The sequence below is a fragment of the Chamaea fasciata genome, unplaced genomic scaffold, assembly GCF_029207755.1.
Source record: "Chamaea fasciata isolate MVZ Bird 193981 ecotype frontalis unplaced genomic scaffold, bChaFas1.0.hap1 SCAF_25, whole genome shotgun sequence".
Lineage (NCBI taxonomy): Eukaryota > Metazoa > Chordata > Aves > Passeriformes > Sylviidae > Chamaea > Chamaea fasciata.
This window is the reverse complement of record NW_027094110.1, coordinates 6,653,410-6,671,320: the sequence shown is the minus strand read 5'-3', so window position 1 is coordinate 6,671,320 and position 17,911 is coordinate 6,653,410. Positions and strand designations below refer to the sequence as shown.

The 17,911-nt window shown below is 48.2% G+C and overlaps 2 protein-coding genes across 2 annotated transcripts in view; one reads left to right on the top strand and one right to left on the bottom strand.

Moving 5' to 3' along the window:
• Window positions 1-916: 916 nt before the first annotated feature.
• On the bottom strand, window positions 917-17,824 carry DRAM2 (DNA damage regulated autophagy modulator 2). The gene is made up of 9 exons (XM_066204174.1): window positions 17,736-17,824; window positions 13,304-13,397; window positions 10,527-10,684; window positions 9,513-9,580; window positions 8,821-8,960; window positions 6,515-6,692; window positions 2,542-2,624; window positions 1,752-1,844; window positions 917-1,239 (listed from the first exon to the last, which is right to left on the bottom strand). Exons 3-9 carry the CDS (start codon window positions 10,655-10,657, stop codon window positions 1,132-1,134), a joined length of 801 nt encoding a protein of 266 aa, XP_066060271.1. The 5' UTR covers window positions 10,658-10,684; window positions 13,304-13,397; window positions 17,736-17,824; the 3' UTR covers window positions 917-1,131.
• The window catches only part of CEPT1 (choline/ethanolamine phosphotransferase 1), a 29,987-nt gene continuing 29,891 nt past the window's right edge, over window positions 17,816-17,911 (top strand). Inside the window, exon 1 of the mRNA XM_066204172.1 lies at window positions 17,816-17,860. The gene's annotated coding sequence lies outside the window, so the exon portion shown is untranslated. The remainder of the gene's footprint in view (window positions 17,861-17,911) is intronic.

Here is a 17,911-nt window from a genome sequence, read left to right as displayed (position 1 = left end):
TAGAATTTGAGATACTTGTTTTAAGGCTTCTGGCTTGATCTGGGCATGACTGGAATGTGGGAGGTTGTCCCTATGGATTGATCCTGGAACCAGCTGGTGTGTCTGGCACTTAGAGGCTTGTGGAGCTTGGCCTCTGGAGCACACAGACACTCCACATGGTTGGGATAAGGGCTGTCAGCACTCTGGGAGCTGCTGGAAGCAGCTGGAGGAAGGAGCAGCTGGCTTTGGTTGGAGGCTCTCAGGGAGCACCAAGGATGTCAAGGACACGAGAACAGGGGTTGCACTCTCGGGTGTTTAAGAGAAAGCTTTTGGCTTGGGAGGGAACAGGAGGACACGGGCTGCCTTGTCTAACTCTTCCACCTGTGCAACAGGGATGCTTGGCATGAGAATTCCTGGGTCAACCTGCTCATCAGCTCCAACAACTGCCAGGGGAGAGAGGGAGGGAGGGAGGGAGGGAAGGCCACGTTGGACAGGGCCTGGAACAAGCTGCTCCAATGGAAGGTGTCCTTGCACATGGCAGGGGCTGGAATGGGATGGGCTTTAAGGTCCCTTCCGAGTCAAACCCTTCTGGGATTCCATGCCTGTGTGGTTCATGCTGCTCCCTGTCACTCCTCTCCAGAGCCAGCACAGGGCTGCCCTTGCATCAGGAGGGAACTGCTCAGCTGCCTCTTGACTTCCAGAGCAGGCTGTGGTATGAAGAGGTTTTTCCCTATGGGCTGCTCAAAGGATGGGGTGGCTTTGGGGTCCATCCCATCTGGCCCAAAGTGCAGGGCATGGATCAGCCCCCTGGGCCCAAGGGGAGCAGAAGTGAGGCTGGAGGCTCTGCCATTCAAAAGGATTTAGCCTGAGGAGCAATGGAGAGAGGAGAGCCAGGGAGGTCAAACTGGGTGTGGAGGAAGAGATGAGGAGACACAACTCATTAATAACCTTCATTTAATCCTTCATAACATTGGAAAATGTAGAAATGTCACAGACTTATTCACAGTACTGGTAACATTTGCATTGCTGTGGGTTAGTAGCAAAGCCCTTGATGTCAAGTACAAGACAATCACTTAATACTTTTTCATATAAAATAAATGCTTAGAAATAACAGCTGCTATTGCTATTAAATTCCTGAGTTCTCTTCATCCATCAGATGCTCCCTGCTACGAGCAGTGCCTGCTCTTCTGCCCTGAAGCTCCCTGGGCTCTCATGCAGGGTCTGGCCCTGCAGGCTGACCACGGCTCGCAGGGAGATTTTCTGTGGAGGGAAAGCAAAGGGAGTCCCTGTGAGTGGCTCCCTCACTGCCTTGGCACTGGGAGGTTCAGTGGCCTGAGGAAACACCAAAGATTTTTGGAAACACCAACAGATCAGCTCAGAACCATGTGCCTGGCTCCTAGTTGTGCTCTGGACTGGCTCCAGCATTTGCCTTGTCCTGGAGGAAAGGACCCTGTGGCTGTGACAGGTCTGGAAGTGAAGCCAGTCAGGACTAGTCAAGGCCAGTTAAAGCCAGCCTGATGCTGGAGCTGTGGTAACACAGTAGGGGTGCCACAGACAGGTAACAGCAGGTAACACAGACTCTGTAGGGGTCACTTAGAGCTGCTCATGGGTCTCCAGCCCTGGTGACTGATCCATGCCAGGTTAATGGCTGGACTCCATCACCTTAAATGTCTTCTCCAACCAAAATGATTCCATGATCCCATAAAATCGAAGATTGCCCTGCTGTACCACATTGGGCTATTCAGAACCAGGGAACATTAACTTCCTTTTACCTGGAAGTCACGGATGTAGGTGAGGAAGAAGCTGAGGAAGGAGAATGCCAGTGACCATTCTGAGACGGTGCTGATGATGTGGGGGGTGTAGCCCTGTGTTACAGAGGGGAAAAAATCCGTGTGAGAACTGCTCTGGACCTGCAGTGGCACAAGGATGGCTTGTGACTGGTGACATCCCATGTGAGATCCTGCATCCACAACTATCCCCACTGGTGACCAAAATCTCTTGTTGTATCTGGAATCTTCAGGAAGGAAGTGCTGAAGAATGAGAATGACCAGGAAAAAACCTGCTCCAACTGGGATGATGCCCACTGGGAATTTAATATCCACCTGCAAAACCTGAACGCTCAACCCAGAGCTCAACTAACAAAGAGCAGGAAGGTTCAAAGCCCTCCTCAAGATGCAGGAGGAATAAATCTAGAGTTACACTTGAAGATCCAACAGTTTTGTGAGATCAGAACTTCAGCAAATGCTGGCACAGCTTCCCCAAAGCAGCTGTGGCTGCCCCATCCCTGGAAGTCCAAGGCCAGGTTCGACAGGGCTTGGAGCAACCTGGGATGGTGGGAGGTGTCCCTGCCCATAGTAGGGGCTGGGACTGGATGGGCTTTAAGGTCCCTCCCAACCCACTCCAGTCTAGGATCCCACAATTCCAAGGAGCTGCTGGCTGGTTCGGCTGGCACAGCTCTCTCCTCTCCCACCCCAGACTGTGTTGTGAGCTGCAAGAAGTTCCCACCTGTCCCTCCAAATCCAGCTGGATTTGGTCTCCACTCCTCCCCCTCCAACCACTTACTCTTTCCTGGGAGTTCCAGTGCAGCTTCTGCACCAGGTTCTGTCCATACAGGCCACTGTACAACACAACCGAGGACACAAACACTGAGGGAGGAGGTTAAGGAAGATTCAAGGCCAAGAATGAGGAACATGGAACTTGACGACTGTCGAGCTGAGGCTGTGAGGTCTCAGCCTGAGGGGCAGTAGTAGTGCCATGGACACTGTGCCCTTCAACCGTAGCTTGTCCCAACCCACCAGTTACTGTCATGTGAAAAGGTTAATTTGAACCTAAATCCATTATTTCTGTTCTCTGTGTGCTGCCTCGTGCTATACGTCTGATCAAACACAGCTCACTCATGGAAGTGCTAAAGCTATGATCAGATGTGAGCACTTTGCTGAGCATTTTAATTTAGTTTTACTGGTATTTCCCACCCTAGTAGGAGTCTAGGTCTCTTTCTCTGATGGCTTTTCAACGTGTCAACCACCTTGAATACTTGCTGTGGCCCACAGGTTGGAATCTTGTATCACCTGCAACAAAGAGGATTTTTGGCTTTTCTGTTTCCCTCTTAGTCAAGGTTTGATAAGTGCTTTGGATTTCACCCCACGTGACAATGATCCCCCATTTAATCCAAGACCCAGATCTTTCTGGAGTGTTTGACGTCACTTTTGCAACATCTTACAGAGGGAAGGTACCCAAAAAAGTGCTCCTGCAACACAACAACCAAAACTCAGATCATTAATTTACAGACAACCTGATTTTCACAGGATTAAGATATTAACTTCTTCAGTGGTTAATGAGATTAAACATCAAGAGCCTCCTGATGTGAAAGATTAATTTTTGTGGTGAACAAGGCTGAACTTCCTGGCAAAAACATGGCCAGACTTCCAAAGCTTATTAAAAAATGCTCATGAGTGGTTTAGGAGCTCTGGTTACTGATTGGACCATAGACACCCGATTTGCTGCTAATTGAACTGGACAGCTCTAGGAGCTGTTTCTTATCTGCCTGAGTACCTGCTGCAGTGGGAAGAATCAGTCATTGTGATATAAAAATAACTGGTTCCCATCCCCTCCCCCTGCCCCCCCTCATTACAGTCGGTCATCAAATGCCTTGCTCTGGGCTGGGCTGGCACTTTTGCTGTTACACTCCACCACAGGACCAGGAGTATTTTCATAGATTCAGAGAATTGTTTAGTTTGAAAAAGACCTCTGAGGTTGAGTCCAAGTGTTCCCCAAGGCGAAAGCCACCATAAACCCATGTCCTTTAAGTGCCACATCCACGTGCCTTTTAAATCTCTCCAGGAATGGTGACTCCACCATTGCCCTGGGCAGTTGGGCCAGTGCCTGACCACCCTTTCTAGGAAGAAACTTTCCCCAATATCCAACCTGAACCTCCCCTGGCACAGGTTGAGGCCATTTCCTCTTCTCCTGGCCCTTGTTCCCTGTCAGCAGAGCACAACCCCATCCTGGCTGTCCCCTCCTGTCAGGGAGTTGTGTGGAGCCAGAAGGTCCCCCCTGAGCCTCCTTTTCTCCAGGCTGAGCCCCTTTCCCAGCTCCCTCAGCTGTTCCTTGTGCTCCATTCCCTTCCCCAGCTCCATTCCCTTCCCTGGACATGCTCCAGCCCCTCAGTGTCTCTCTGGTCAGGAGAGGCCCAGAGCTGTACCCAGGACTGGAAGTGCCCCAGCAGCACCAGCACAGGGGATGGGCACTGCTGTGACCCCAGAGCTAACACAAAATACATTTCCTTCTGTCTTCCAGTACCTGTTACAGCCTTTTAACCCAAGGCCACAGACTTCTCCCTTTCTCCATCTTTCCCGTATTACATTATGAGCTGTTAATTTAGAACAATAATTTCCCTTTTCTTCCCCTTTCATTGCTATATATGAATACATCATTGTTTCTACAACTTCCCTATAATTTTGGTTAGACTACATTGGCACAAAAACCTTTACAGATTTGAGGTTTGTGGGCTTTTGGCCTCTGTAAGAGGAACGTAACTTGCAGCAGATCATATTGTTCATAGAACATATTTTAGTTCCCCCCCAGTTTGGTTCCTCCCTATTCAAAGCTGAAAATCTTGTTTGCCAATACCAAAATTTTCTGTTAAATACAACAATTCTCCAAGTTTCTCAGATGATTTCCTTGCTGTCTGCCAAGGCCCCTCAGCAGGTGAGGATCCTTCGTGATGGATAACAAGCCTGTGCCCCACTGTCCCTGCTCCTCTGACTCCTACAGGTTCTGTAATCCTGCAGCAGCAGGGACGGGAGCCCAGCAAGATGCGCCAGCCTTGGGTAATGGGACACATAGTTCAGTGTTGGTACTGGCTGCCAGCCTGGAAATAAGGCTGGTGGGATTGGTGGGGATTAAATCAGGGGCCTGGATGTGACATTGTGTTATTTAGGAGTGCAGCTAGAGCCTAGACCCCAATAAGCCTCTTGGGTGGAAAGGCCACTTGGGGAAACTCAGGCAAAGCAGTCAGCTCACACACCCACACACGCCTCATGGCCGGCTCAGCCAGGAGAGGCAGAAGGCCTTGGCACTAGATCAGCTCCAGCCAGGTTTATTACCAGGAGCCGAAGGGAAACCCAAAGCCAGAAGGGCTGAGCATGTGCAGGTCTCAGGCCTGAGTATGAGGTTCAGCAGCCAAAGACCTTGAGGTATTGGGGTGGAGCAAGGGACAGGTAAGGTCAGTGTCCCACAGGGAAGACAGGGCCGGTCACTGCGTCCCACAGCCAACAGAGATGCAGAGGAAAGGAGAAATCAAGGGCCAGGGGCATTAGGGAGGGGGGAAACTGGGTAAACCATCGTGTGCGGAGCACCATTGGGAAGTCCCCTCTCCCAGGCTGGGCAGGGAACTATGGTCTGTCCTGCCAAGGCCAGACCCTGGGTATTATGTCGAGGGGCTGCAGGGACTCCACACCTGGATACAGCTGCAGATGGGACAGTGTTTAAGCAATGGGTTTTGCAACTTGTGTCTCTGAAATTCAGGTGTGGTGTTGTCCTGTCTGACACAAAAACTGAGTTTAATTTTTAAATCCAATGTTTAAGTCCATTGTGGTGAGCAGGGGAACTGTTCTGGTGCAGTCTCCTGACTGTCTCAATGATTCAGGAGAGGAAAAACGCCTCTGTTTCTGAGTGGGTTTGCCCACGTTTGTATATAAATAAATGGATAAATGGGAATGGATTCCCACTGCAAGACGGCAGGACTAGAAGGTCCTTTCAATGTAAACCATTCTGTGTTTCTCTTTCTCTAAACCCCACAGTTGCTTCCAGCACTTGGAATTCAGAGCTAAAGGGGGTGATGGATTCTGATGCTGAGGGAAGCTGGTAGGGAATGCCAGTCAGAAATACCTTGTTTTTTGAACTGCAGGATGGGCAGGGAGGAGATCAGAGGTCAAAATGCCCTCTGATTCACCCTTAAAATGTGCCCCAGACTTGTCCCTCTGGCAAGTGCCAGCACATCATCCCTGTTCCGGAGCCAGCTGGCACAGCCAGCCCTGCTCCACATGGTCTGTTAGTATATTTCTTCTTGTGCTACGTTCTGGGGTTCTTTTTCAGTTGTATCCAACTCTAACACTCTGCACCATTCCTGTCCTCAGGAACACACTTTAGTTTCTTACCTGTTATTTTCCCCCATTGAAACACCCATCCCTTAAGCACAATTTCCTTTGGCTCCATATTTCTTAATTCAGTCAGACCTCTTGGGGATTCAGTCAGAACTCTCATTTTTCCTATTTTCAGTAGGAAAGGGGAGGAGAAAGGGTAGTAACCATTCCTCTTACTTTTTTTTTAAATATCCAGGAGAGATATTAAAAGAAATAAAGGGATTAACTACTTTCCCTGAAATTCCCAGGTTGGAATACAGAACAGGGCACACTAAGACTGTACAATCAAGGATGATAGGCCTCTTGGGGCACATGGCAGTGGTTCAGTTCAAGTAGGTGTAAATCCTGTGGAGGCTGCTGGGTTTTGGTGCCACTGCCCAGCCAAAGGATACTGCTCAGGATGCTGGAACAGCTCCACAGGAACACAGCCAGGCGGGCCCAGAAGATGTCTTTGCTGTGAAGTTCTGGCTGCATCAGGTAGGACAGGATGGTCTGAACCAGCATGTAAATGGACCCCACCCCGAAGGTCAGGCAGGCTCCCAGCACGTGGATATAGTACAGGATGCATTTCTAGGGGAAGAAAGTGCTGCCTGTGAAAACCTGGTTTCATTTTCTTCTGTAAACCTCTGGCATACACCCCTCAGTGACCTTCTCCCATCCCGAGCTAAGCAGTTCTGGACTGTACCAGTCCTCAGGAGACTTTTCTTGGAAGCCCCACTGGGAGATGTCTAGAAGCCAGAACCTGCCAGCCTCTGGAATTTCTGGTTTTGTTAAATTCTTGTGAAGTTACAGGTCACAGTTGTACCTTCAGTAGACGAATTTGTGAGAGCTTTTCTCATAAATGGACAATATCACAGGAACTAGGTGAGAGAATCCCTGCAGGTGGGCAGGGAATGGGAGTGACAACATTTCTACCCCAGGAACCCGTGCACCTATGAAAGACAGGACAGACACAATACGATTCTAGTACCCAATTTTGGATTATAAATAATGAGATTTTGCATTTTTCTGAATGAACTGTGGTTTGAATAAAGATTGTTTGTCAAATTAGTATCTTGGAATACTCTGAGGGAACAAGGTTCAATCAAGCAGCAATACTTAAAGACATCACCAGGAGAACCAAGTGTCAGATAGCAAAAATAACTAAAACCGGAAGATATTCCAAAAAACCCAACCCAACTGAAATTTTATTTTTAAAATATATGTGTGTGAAAACCCATGTGTCTTCAGCCCTTTCCTCTCACCCCCACCTTAGCACATGAGCCAGAGACAGGGAACAAAAAGTGTCATCTGACTTGTTTCACAAGGCAAGGCCTGGCAGCCTCCTGCACCCCAATTGTGCAGATGTTTTCTGCCCTAAAACATGAGGTTCTCTGTGTATCTTACTGAGTAACTCTTAGGATCAAGATTTTCCTTGTGCACTTTCTTTGCACAAACGAATTTTAAGTGCTGCATTCACAGTGAGAATTTTTATTTAAGAAATAAGCAAAGGTGTGTCCTCCAAAATCATGTGCTGTGCAGGGAGGTGTCAGCAGAGAGAAACTCTCTGTTTTCACAATTTGGGGTCTTCAATCACCAATGGATTTCAGGGTGACATGCAGGTGCATCACTTCCAACTTTTGTTTTGCTCAAGATTAAATGATACACGAACTGTTATCAAATCAACATGCACATCCTGGATTTTGATTATTGTGAAATAGAAAGTAGAAAAACCCTTTCTTGAGGGCAGTGGAGGGAAATCATGGAGTTGAGCAGAGCCTGGAGGATTCTTCTTGGTTGGTGTGGAATGGGAGGCTGGGACCTCTGAGGGCTCTAGAAAATAGTAAATAGATTGAGGCCTCCAAAAGAAAAAATTCCTAGAATGAGAGTGCTGAGGTTTCTAAGACAGGGGCTGCTGAAGCACTTGAGAAGCTGTGCTAGGGAAAAGGTGGAGCTTCCCCTCCCATGAGCTTTTCCACTTTGGTTTTCCCTGTTCCTAATCCAGCCAGAGTCCAAGGTGACACCACAGCCTATGGTGGCTACAGGCACTACAACAAAGCTCCCAAACCCATCAGGTAATTAATGTAGTCAGGCTGGCAATTATACAATCACCTGGCAAATAAAGCCAACAATGGGGACCTGTTCATGGTGCGATGGGTGAGAATATCAGATTTGGTTTTTTTGGAGTGGAAAAGATTGAGGAGAAAAAAAAATAGAGACCTGGGATGGAGAAAATCAAAAGAATTAATTTTGCAGAATTTTCAAGAATTTGAGAAGGTTTGAAGGAAAATCTACCCGAGAGAGCAGGTTTTCCAGAACTGGGCTTGTGGGGTTGGATGGTTTTGTGGGCTTTACTTCTAGTTGTAACAAGTTTTTACTATTTGGTACCTTATTCTCCTGAGCCACAGTTGTAGGCTTTCAATCTGGATCTCAGGCTTTCAACCCACCTGGAAGGAGATCCAAGTGTGGCTTCTGCAATGCTTGGTGGTTATGAATGTTTTGAAATGTCATGAACAGCTGCTCATAAGTCCCAAAGCACATAAGGAATAACTAACAAATTATAAGCCAAACCTTCTATTTTTTAACCGTTCTCTGTAGAAAATTTGACAAAAAAGCAGTTTGCCTTGGAAAGTTGCTTTCTGTAAACCCCCAGTTTATCAGGGATCTCAGAACAGACACAGCTCTGGCAGGAGTAGAGCAGTGCAGGTGGAGCACAAACCTGGAAATTGGCAATAATGCAGAGTCCAAAGCAACTCATCCATCCCAGCACGAGGCCCAGCTTATTCAACCTGAGGATCTTGAGTTTTTCTGGGCTCAGGGCAGACACTTGTTTGTACCGGACGTACATGGTGGCTATCCCTGCCAAAGAGAGCCACAGGCAGTAAGATTCCTGCTGTGGAGCAGTGTCTTTTTTTACCTGGGAAGATGCTGAGTGACAGAGGCAACTCTTAATATACAAGATTTTTTTTAGGGCATAGTGAAATAGGAAAGCCGAAAGGCTAGATTTTCAATTATAAAATTGAAATAATATAATGGCAAACAAGTCAAATTAATAGATTTTTCAGATCTATTTAATTTTAAAGCTGTATTAGGTTGTTTCCCCCCCCCTCCATTGTTGCAGCACAGGTAAGGTGACTGCCTTGAATTTGCATTTTTATTGCTTTTGCTTTTCTGTTAGTTTTTTTAATGCATTTTTTGCCCTTCTGGAATCCGCAATTGCCATACTGGCAATTCTGGATAACATCCCTGAAACACACTTTGAATTGCTTAAGAGAATTGAGATTTATTGCTCAGTATTTAGTTTTTGAGTAAGAATTCTGGGCTGTTTAATGGAGAAGAAAGTGAACTTGTTTAAAGCTGCTGCATTCCAGAACTGCCTGCAGCTCACCAAGGACAGCTTTCTGTACTCACCCAAGAAGGTTGACACATTTAACATGATCCCAAATAAGCATCTTTCAGGTGGTATTGTCCCTGTATCACTGGAAAAGATAAATGGAGTGACACATATCCTATATTATTTATATCTATATTAAAAATACTTCCAACACAGCTTTACTTATTTCAGTCTACAAAGGACATGCAAAAAAAGCCCCTTCTGGATGTTTTTCACTGAATTTTTCATTACTCAAACTTTGCTGTGCTGGTTTTAGAACTGTAGAAATCACCATGGTAAAGGCAATCTGGCCTTGGAGCAGGGAATGATCGTGCTGAGAATTCAAACTGTGCCCTTCATATTGATCTTGATGCCATAAAAGGTGAATAAAAAGGATTAAAACTGGAAAAATTAAGAACATGGAAAACTGAAAGAGCAAAGCTTGAGTTATATATATCAGCCTTGATGGAATAAGTTGGCAATGTAGATTTTAGTATGGATTTACTGGTGCAACAAACCTGGTGGCAGTGAGTGGCTTCACTCTGAGCAGGGGTGTGGTGAGGCACCCCCAGTGCCCTTGTTCATCATCATTTTAAGGGTATGTTCACAGAGCCAAAGCATAGAGCTTTGCACAAAACCAGACACCTTTAAATAGAGTAACACATAAATCCCAGAATGGGTTGGGAGGGACCTTAAAGTCCATCTCAACTATCTCATTCCAACTAGGGACACCTTCCACTATCCCAAGTTGCTCCAAGCCCCGTCCAACCTGGCCTTGGACACTCCCAGGCATGAGGCAACCACAGCTTCTCTGGGCAGCCTGTGCCAGGGCCTCACCACCCTCACAGGGAAGGAATTTCTTCCTAACATTTAACCTGAATTTCCCATCTGTCAGTTTAATATCACCTATAACTATATACATAATGGCTATAAACAGTTACTTTAGACCTGGAGCTGTGGGGTAAGAACTGCTGTTTAAGTCTGGAGTTGGGAAGAAGGCACAGGAGTGGGGGGTCAGTTTAGTGCTCTGACACTCGGTGGACATCACTGACCTGATGTAGGGCACCAAAGGGTCAACGTGGTGCAGGACAATTGCAGTAATGTAGGAAAACACAAAAGATGCTGCTGACCACACAACCAGCGCCACGGGCAGGAATGAGAGGCCTTGCTGGAACCACCACATTTATGGGCCGACTTCTGCCTCCAGACACTGTGAAGAACCAAATGCAAAGGTTTACTAAGAGTTCTCAAATGTTTATTAAGATTCTCAAAGTTACTGAGTTCTCAAGGGTTTACTGAAGAGTTCTCAAAGGTTTAATGAGATTCTCAAAGGTTAACTAGGATTTTACTACGAGAACTCTGAAGTTTTGCTTTCCTTGAAGCAGGCTGCTTCCCATACAGCAGTTTGACATTGCTCTCAGTCCTCTCCTGCAAACCCAAAGTGAACACTGACTTCACAGAAGAAATCATCAATAAGCAGAATTAAATCTGGAAATGTTAATTCTGAAATTCTTAGAGGATCATTAGAAACCAGTACTGTCATTTTACTATGTGGCTTGGATTTGTTGCTGCCAGAAAAGGGTCAAGTGGGTCACTGTGAGTAAGTGACTCCATTTTCTTCTCAGCCTTGTGTCACAACACCAGGTCAGTAGAGTGAGCTGACAGAGACACTGACACTGCGACTGATGGTGGCTGTGGTGGAGCCGCCAGCTTCCATTAACACTTGGCTCGGTAGATGTAGAGGAAATGACCCAAAATTACTTTAATACCTGCCCTGTCAGATTGTGTGACTCAACATATGCTACAGAGTTTCAGGGCTGGGAGGGATTTTAAACCCCATCTTGTTCCACCCTCTGCCATGGGCAGTGACACCTTCCACTAGACCAGCTTGCTCCAAACTCTGTCCAACCTGGCCTTTGACACTTCCAAGGATGGGGCGGCCACAGCTCTCTGGACAACCTGTGCCAGGGCCTCACCACCCTCACAGGGAGGAATATCCCAATATCCCATCTAACCCTGCTATTGTTTAGTTGCACACACATAGGTCTTATTTTCTACTCTGAGTCCTCTTTGCTTCAGAGTCTCATTTCATTGTCTCTAAATAATGTGCTGACAGCCTCTCTCAAATTATGTGCTGATGTACCTCAAATGACTTTGCCATTCTGCAACAAATTTTAAAAATTAGTTTGCTTTTTAAATTTACTAATGTTCAGGATGAAAAGTCAGTGAAAATATATATATAAAAAACCATATTCTGGAATAAATAAAAAATGGAAGTAACATTTAGATCTATTTATTCTACGCTGTAAAGTTAACTTTTGGAAGATAACACCAATGGAGGTTTGAGAACACAAACCCAATTCTTTTGTGGAGAACGAATCAGAACTTTCCCATGGGTTGTAGTATCAATAATAACAATATTGATATTAACAGGGCAGGGGCACCTTTCACTAGAGCAGATTGCTGAGCTCCATCCAGCCTGGCTTCACGACCTCTCAGCTATCTTAGCTCACTGCTACCAACCACAACCCTAAAATTCAAGTGTTGCTCACAGCAGTTGCTGTTTTACAGGAGGGAGGAAAAGATCCCTGTGCAGTGCACTGAAATGATGATTCTGTACTCACACTGTCCAGTTCCCTAAATCCCAGCCTGACAGCAAATCTGTGTCTCACCCCAGTTGTGTAAGAGCGAGAAGGGCCACCCTGGTGAGCCCACACAGAGAACTGTGAGCCCACCCTACTTTTGCTGCAAAAGCAAAGTAATTTGCTACTAGCTTCAAACACAACCAGAGCTATTTCAGCATCCCAGAATGGCTGAGTGGGAGTAAGGAGCTCTGGAAGTCACCTGGGCCATCCCCCTGCTCAAGCAAGGCTACCAGAACTAGTAGTGCAAGATGACACCCCAACGATGGAGATACCACAACCTTTCTGGGCAGCCTGGGATGACCAGTGCCAGTCATCCTCACAGGGAAAAAGTGTTTCCTGATGGTCACTGGAGAGAAGAGGAGAAAAAGTGTTTAAACATAGTTAAAACTGGAGACTGTAAATGGAAGATGAAAAAGGACAAAGGTGAAGAGCAAATAATGGTGACTGCACATCCAAGGGCATCCAGGCAAAGAGCTGTATGTGAGTAAAGCAAAATCATGTTGAAACAAATTAGAAGGAAGTACAGCACTGAGAGGTTTCAGAAGGGCATGGCCTGGGGTGGACAGGCTGAAAGAAAGGAGGAAGAGAAAAGGAAGAAAGAAGAAGCACCAAGGCGAGAAAGTCTCATGGCTAGAAAAATGTTGAAACAAAAGTGGGTGAATCTTGTGAGAGATCAGAGCAGGTCAACCTTCACAACCCTTGCATAGAATGGACAACTATGGCCTTGTAGAGGTGAAGGTTCAGCTGTTTGCAAGAAAGCTGGTTGGTGACAGGTAAAGGTGGTTAACAGGCTATATAGTGGATAAGAACAGATTGACAGAATACAAGTTGCCTGATTTCTTTCCCATTTTTAAGCTAAAGTTTGCCATCTTAAGTTTGCCAACCCTAACCCTAACCCTGATCTTGATTTTAAGATTGCAATGCAGTAATGACTGTGACTTCATATTCCCATCTCTAGTATGAGTATATTGGGAATTTGAAAGAGAAATGCAGATTTTGCATGACATTCTCTGTTAGAAATGTTACATACCTGGGAATGTAATTCCCAGCTCCAAGCAGTCAGTCTGAATATACTTTTCCTTTCACATTTAAATATTCATAGTGCCTTAATTTTATTTCTGAGCTGACAGATTTTCCCCTGCAAAACAACCAACCAACCAACCAAGCAACCACATTCCACATACCTGAGAAAAAGGGCATCAGAGGACACGTCACTTAAGGGGAATCCATGGTCATTTTTCTACTAAAGCTCCACGTTCGCTTCATTCTTCTGACTCTCTGAGATATAAAGGCATATAAGCAAGATGTGAGGTACTTCTCTACCTCGTGCCTTGTTTACTCTTCTTAGCACCTTCTGTTAGTCACTGCTGCTGACTGGACACAAGATTAGACTGTTAGCCTGCCCCACAATGTTTTTCCTGCATTCCAAGCGGTTAAGAAGTGAAACTTGTGTGTGGCGGGGAGGTAGAAATGAAGAAAAACTGCTGTTAAAGGCTCTTTGATTTTAGGCGTTGTCTACACAACCCTTTAACTTGAACTGAAGAGCTTTTAAGAGATGAAGTGAATGCAACTAAAACCAGTGCCTAGCACCATGGCTTTCATCTAAGAAAGGGTACAGAACACAAAGACTTCCCATTTCATTGTGGACACACATCCCAATGTCCTGCTGGTGCAGTGCTAAATACAATGGCTGGAGAGGGGCTGGAGCAACCTGAGTTTCATAGGATCATTTAAGCTGGAAAAGCTCTCAAAATCATCAAGGCTAACTATTCCTCTGGCACTGCCAAGACCACCACTAAATCACATCCCCAGGTGCCATATCCACAGCTTTTAAATCCCTCCAGGGATGGTGACTCCACCTCTGCCTTGGACAGCCTGTGCCAGTGCTGGACAACTCTTTCCAGGAAGAAATTTTTCCCAATATCCAACCTGAACTTCCCTTGATGCAATTTGATGCCGTTTCATCTTGTTCTGGCCCTTGCACCCCGGCAGCAGAGCCTGACCCACCCCTGGCTGCCCCCTCCTGTCAGGGAGATGTGTGGAGCCAGGTCTCCCCCAAGCCTCCTTTTCTCCAGGCTGAACCCTCAGCTGCTCCCTCAGCTGTTCTTGGTGCTCCAAACCCTTCTCCAGCTACATTTGCTTCCCTGGACACGCTCCAGCCCCTCAGTGTCTCTCTGGTCAGGAGGGGCCCAGAGCTGTCCCCAGCACTGGAAGTGCCCCAGCAGCACCAGCACAGGGCACCACACTGGGCCTTCTGGACACACCATGGCAGAGCCCAGGTGTCATTGGCCCACTTGCCCACCTAGGCTCATGTCCAGCCACTGTTACCAGCACTCCCAGATCCTTTCCCAGCTTTCCAGCCACTCCCTCCCCAGCTGGGAGCATTCTATGGGGCTGTTGTGACCCAAGGGCAGAACCTGGCATTGGTCTTGTTTACTCTCCCACTGTTGGCCTCAGCCATGGATCCAGCCTGTCCATTTAATCAGACATTCCTAACTCCTGATTTCTCCTGCCACAGGTTTGAGGTACTGCTTTGTGGATGTGGAAGGGCTGAAGCTCTGTGGAGATGAAGCTCACAGAAAATGAAGATTCTCTACCTGCTGAGGGTATTTACGTGCCTGTGCAGACTGATTAACCTGGGCTACGACAAGCTTAGTAAGGCAGAACAGCTATTCCCAATTTCTCCCTGCATATTGTCCTTACTACAGAATAACCGTGTGCACACAGGCAGCTCATCAGCACTGTCTGCTCCAAAGCAAGCTGCGCTGCAGAGGAGCCCTCTCTCTGTTAGGACTGGGAATCTCTGTACCCTGAACTGTCACCAAGCCCAGAGCTGAGCCCTGCACATGACTTATCATTTTCATGTGGTCTGGCACAAAGAGCACCTTCAGTCACAGCCCAGAGCACTGCTGAGGCACAGCTTCTTACTGAGAGTGTAGGTGCAGGCTGGTGGAATCATGGCATCTCCTGAGATGGAAGTGACTCACAAGGATCATCCTGTCCAACCTCTGGCCCTGCACAGACACCCCAACAACCCCACCCTGTGCAATCCTGAGAGCACTGTCCAAACACTCCTGGAGCTCTGGCAGCCTTGGGGCTGTGACCATTCCCCGGGGAGCCTGTTCAGAGTCCCAGCATCCTCTGGGGGAAGAACCTTTTCCTGATATCCAGCCTAATCCTCCCCTGACACAGCTCCAGCCTTTCCCTGGGGTCCTGTCCCTGGTTACTGAGAGCAGAGATCAGAGCTGTCCCTCAGGAGGAATCTGCAGCCCCCCCGGAGGTTCATCCTGATGGCACCAGTTGGGCTCTGCCCCTCTCGTTTTCCCCAGCAGAAACCCCCTCACTAACTCTCCTTACACTAGAAGCAATTTTATAAATTTTTCCTTCTTTAAATTCTCTTATGTCAGTCAAGATCTACCCTGAGTTCTTATCTCCCTCCATCTCTCTCCTCATTAAATATTTTACAGTGGAATCAAGTCAGTTTTTCCCACTGTTCTGGGGGCAGACTGTACATGCCCAACATAGGCTTCACTCTGTGCAAATCCCTGGGCACAGTCAGAGCATGATGTTCTCCAGGCTGTCTCAATTTCCTGCTGTGCAGCTGCCCTGTGTCCCTGCCAACTCCCAGGCTCTGTCTCTGCCTCCAAACACCAGGAGGCAGAAAGGAATTGCCATGTGTTAGCTGCAAGGTCCTGAGATAAATTACTATTAACACCTTGTCCTACCCCATTGTTTTCAACAGGAAGAAGGAAAACACACTCAAACTCCTATTTTTTTTTTACATAAGCTCCTTTGCAAGCAGATTATACAACAGCAATGGCCAGCCTCAATTTTCCATGTAGTTATGACTTTCTTAAACATTTATACTGATCTTCAGGCACTTTGGAGTTCTAAGGGTTTTTTTTAAGCTCCACTTTAACTAGCACAGATTGTTTCCAGTATCAAGAGCATGTGGACTAAGTGTTTCAAAAGCAAAGGAGATTTTAACCCTCTTGGAAGTGTTTCTCTCAGTGCAATAATGCAGCCACACCCTGCCCGGGCTGGAGTTTGTGGAATAGAAACTCCAAAGGAAACTGAAAGGTGGTTAAGACCATCAAGGGCAGAAAGTTTGTGTCACCTGGAATGATACAGCTGCAAAGATGGTTGAATTTTGTGGGGAAAAGGGAAATTCCTGAATGACTGCTGATTCCTGGATTGCCAACCTGCCTCTGCCCTGCTCTGTCAGCCAGACAGGTGGAGATAAAGACCTACCAAGGGACACTTCTTTTTGTCTTCAGCAAATTGTCCAGTGGACAGTGCTGAGAGAAGGCCAGAAGAATGTCTGTGCCTTCCTAAACAAACAGAGGTGGATGGGGCTGTGTCTGAACAGCCTGCACAACTGCCTGTCAGGTCCCACTGATAAGCCACGGGTAAAGGTCACTGATCCTTAAAGCACTGATGTAAGGAAGCAGGAAATGTGTTACCTCTGTCATCCCTGCTGCACACTAATGACAGGTGACTCATTTTGAATGCTTTTTTTAGTACAGACACCCAAAAAGTTGCCATGAAATCTTTCAGTCCTGTGGGGAAGCTTCCGGGAGGTCTCCGTGTTGTAGCCCTGCTCCTGTTCCCCGGCTGGGAAGCCACAGCATGGCCTGGAGCCAACGCAAACACTGCCAGGCCCGGGACACTGTGACACAACGTCCCCAGGCCTGCTTGGGACACCTGGCACCCTGTGACAGTGGCCAGGGGCTCCAGCTGATCCAGGAGCTCTGTGTCAGGGATGAACCCACGGCACTGGCTGATCCCACCTGCCTGAACACAGATTCAGCTAAAAACACCCGAGTCCTCAGAGCAGAGCCACCGGGAGATTCCCAGGAGACAGCTGGGACGGGAGTCACGGGGGGAATGAGGCTGCTGGGGGAAATCGGAGAGGAAAGGGAAAAGGAACCAGGACGGAGGGAGGTTTAGGAAAGGAGGGAAAGGGAATGAAAGGGAGAAAGGAGAGGCTGAGGGCAGAGGTGACGGGGCAGAGGGGCTCAGCGGGGTCGTCAGGGCAGAGGAGTTACTGGAAGCGATGGGGGGGGGTCACTGGGGCTGACAGGGGGGCACAAAGGGTGTGGGGGGAATTTGTCAAGAGAGCGAGTGAGAACACCTGAGGTTCCTGGGGTCCCTAAGGGCAGTGGGGACTGCAGGGCAGCCGGTGGGGGCCTGCAGTGGGGCGGGGGGTGACAGAAGGGGTCAGGGGACACTGGGGGATCAGTGAGGGGGGGATAAGGGCTGACAGAGGCCGTGGGGTCACTGAGAACGGGCGGTCGACGGAGGGAGGACAAGGCGTCTCTGACAGGGGGACGGGAACACCGGAAGGTCACTGAGAGGGATGAAAAGCGGGGTCCCTGAGGGGTGACAGAGGATCTCGGAGGGGGTAACAGGGGGTGGGTGACAGGAACACTGGGAGGTCGCTAAGAGGGGTGACGGGGAGATCGCGGGATCTCCCAGGAACACTGGGGGGTCGCTGGGGGGGTGACAAAGGTGACTGGGGGGTGAAGGGGAGGTTGGAGGGGTCTGTCCGAGGGGTTACAGGGGTGAGAGCGATGCAGGTTGGAGTCTCCCCGTCCCCCCGTCCCCCTCCGTCACCTCAGCCGCTCCCGCGCCGTCCTCGCGCCGCCCCGGCCCCACCCCCGGCGCGCGCTGCCGCCGACTCCTTTCCGGCCGTCGCAAAAGGGGCGTAAAAGCAGCACCGCCCGGTGCGGAGAGCGGAGGTAATGCTGGGGCGGCCCCGGGGGCTGCGTGGGGCCCCGGCCCGGTGCGGC

Coding starts and splice junctions, on each gene's coding strand:
- DRAM2 (XM_066204174.1), bottom strand. CDS start 10,657: ATGTGGTGGTTCCAGCAAGGCCTCTCATTCCTGCCCGTGGCGCTGGTT. Junction 8,961..9,512: donor AAATGTGTCAACCTTCTTGG/GTGAGTACAGAA, acceptor TCTCTTTGGCAG/GGATAGCCACCATGTACGTC. Junction 6,693..8,820: donor GCATTATTGCCAATTTCCAG/GTTTGTGCTCCA, acceptor TTCTTCCCCTAG/AAATGCATCCTGTACTATAT.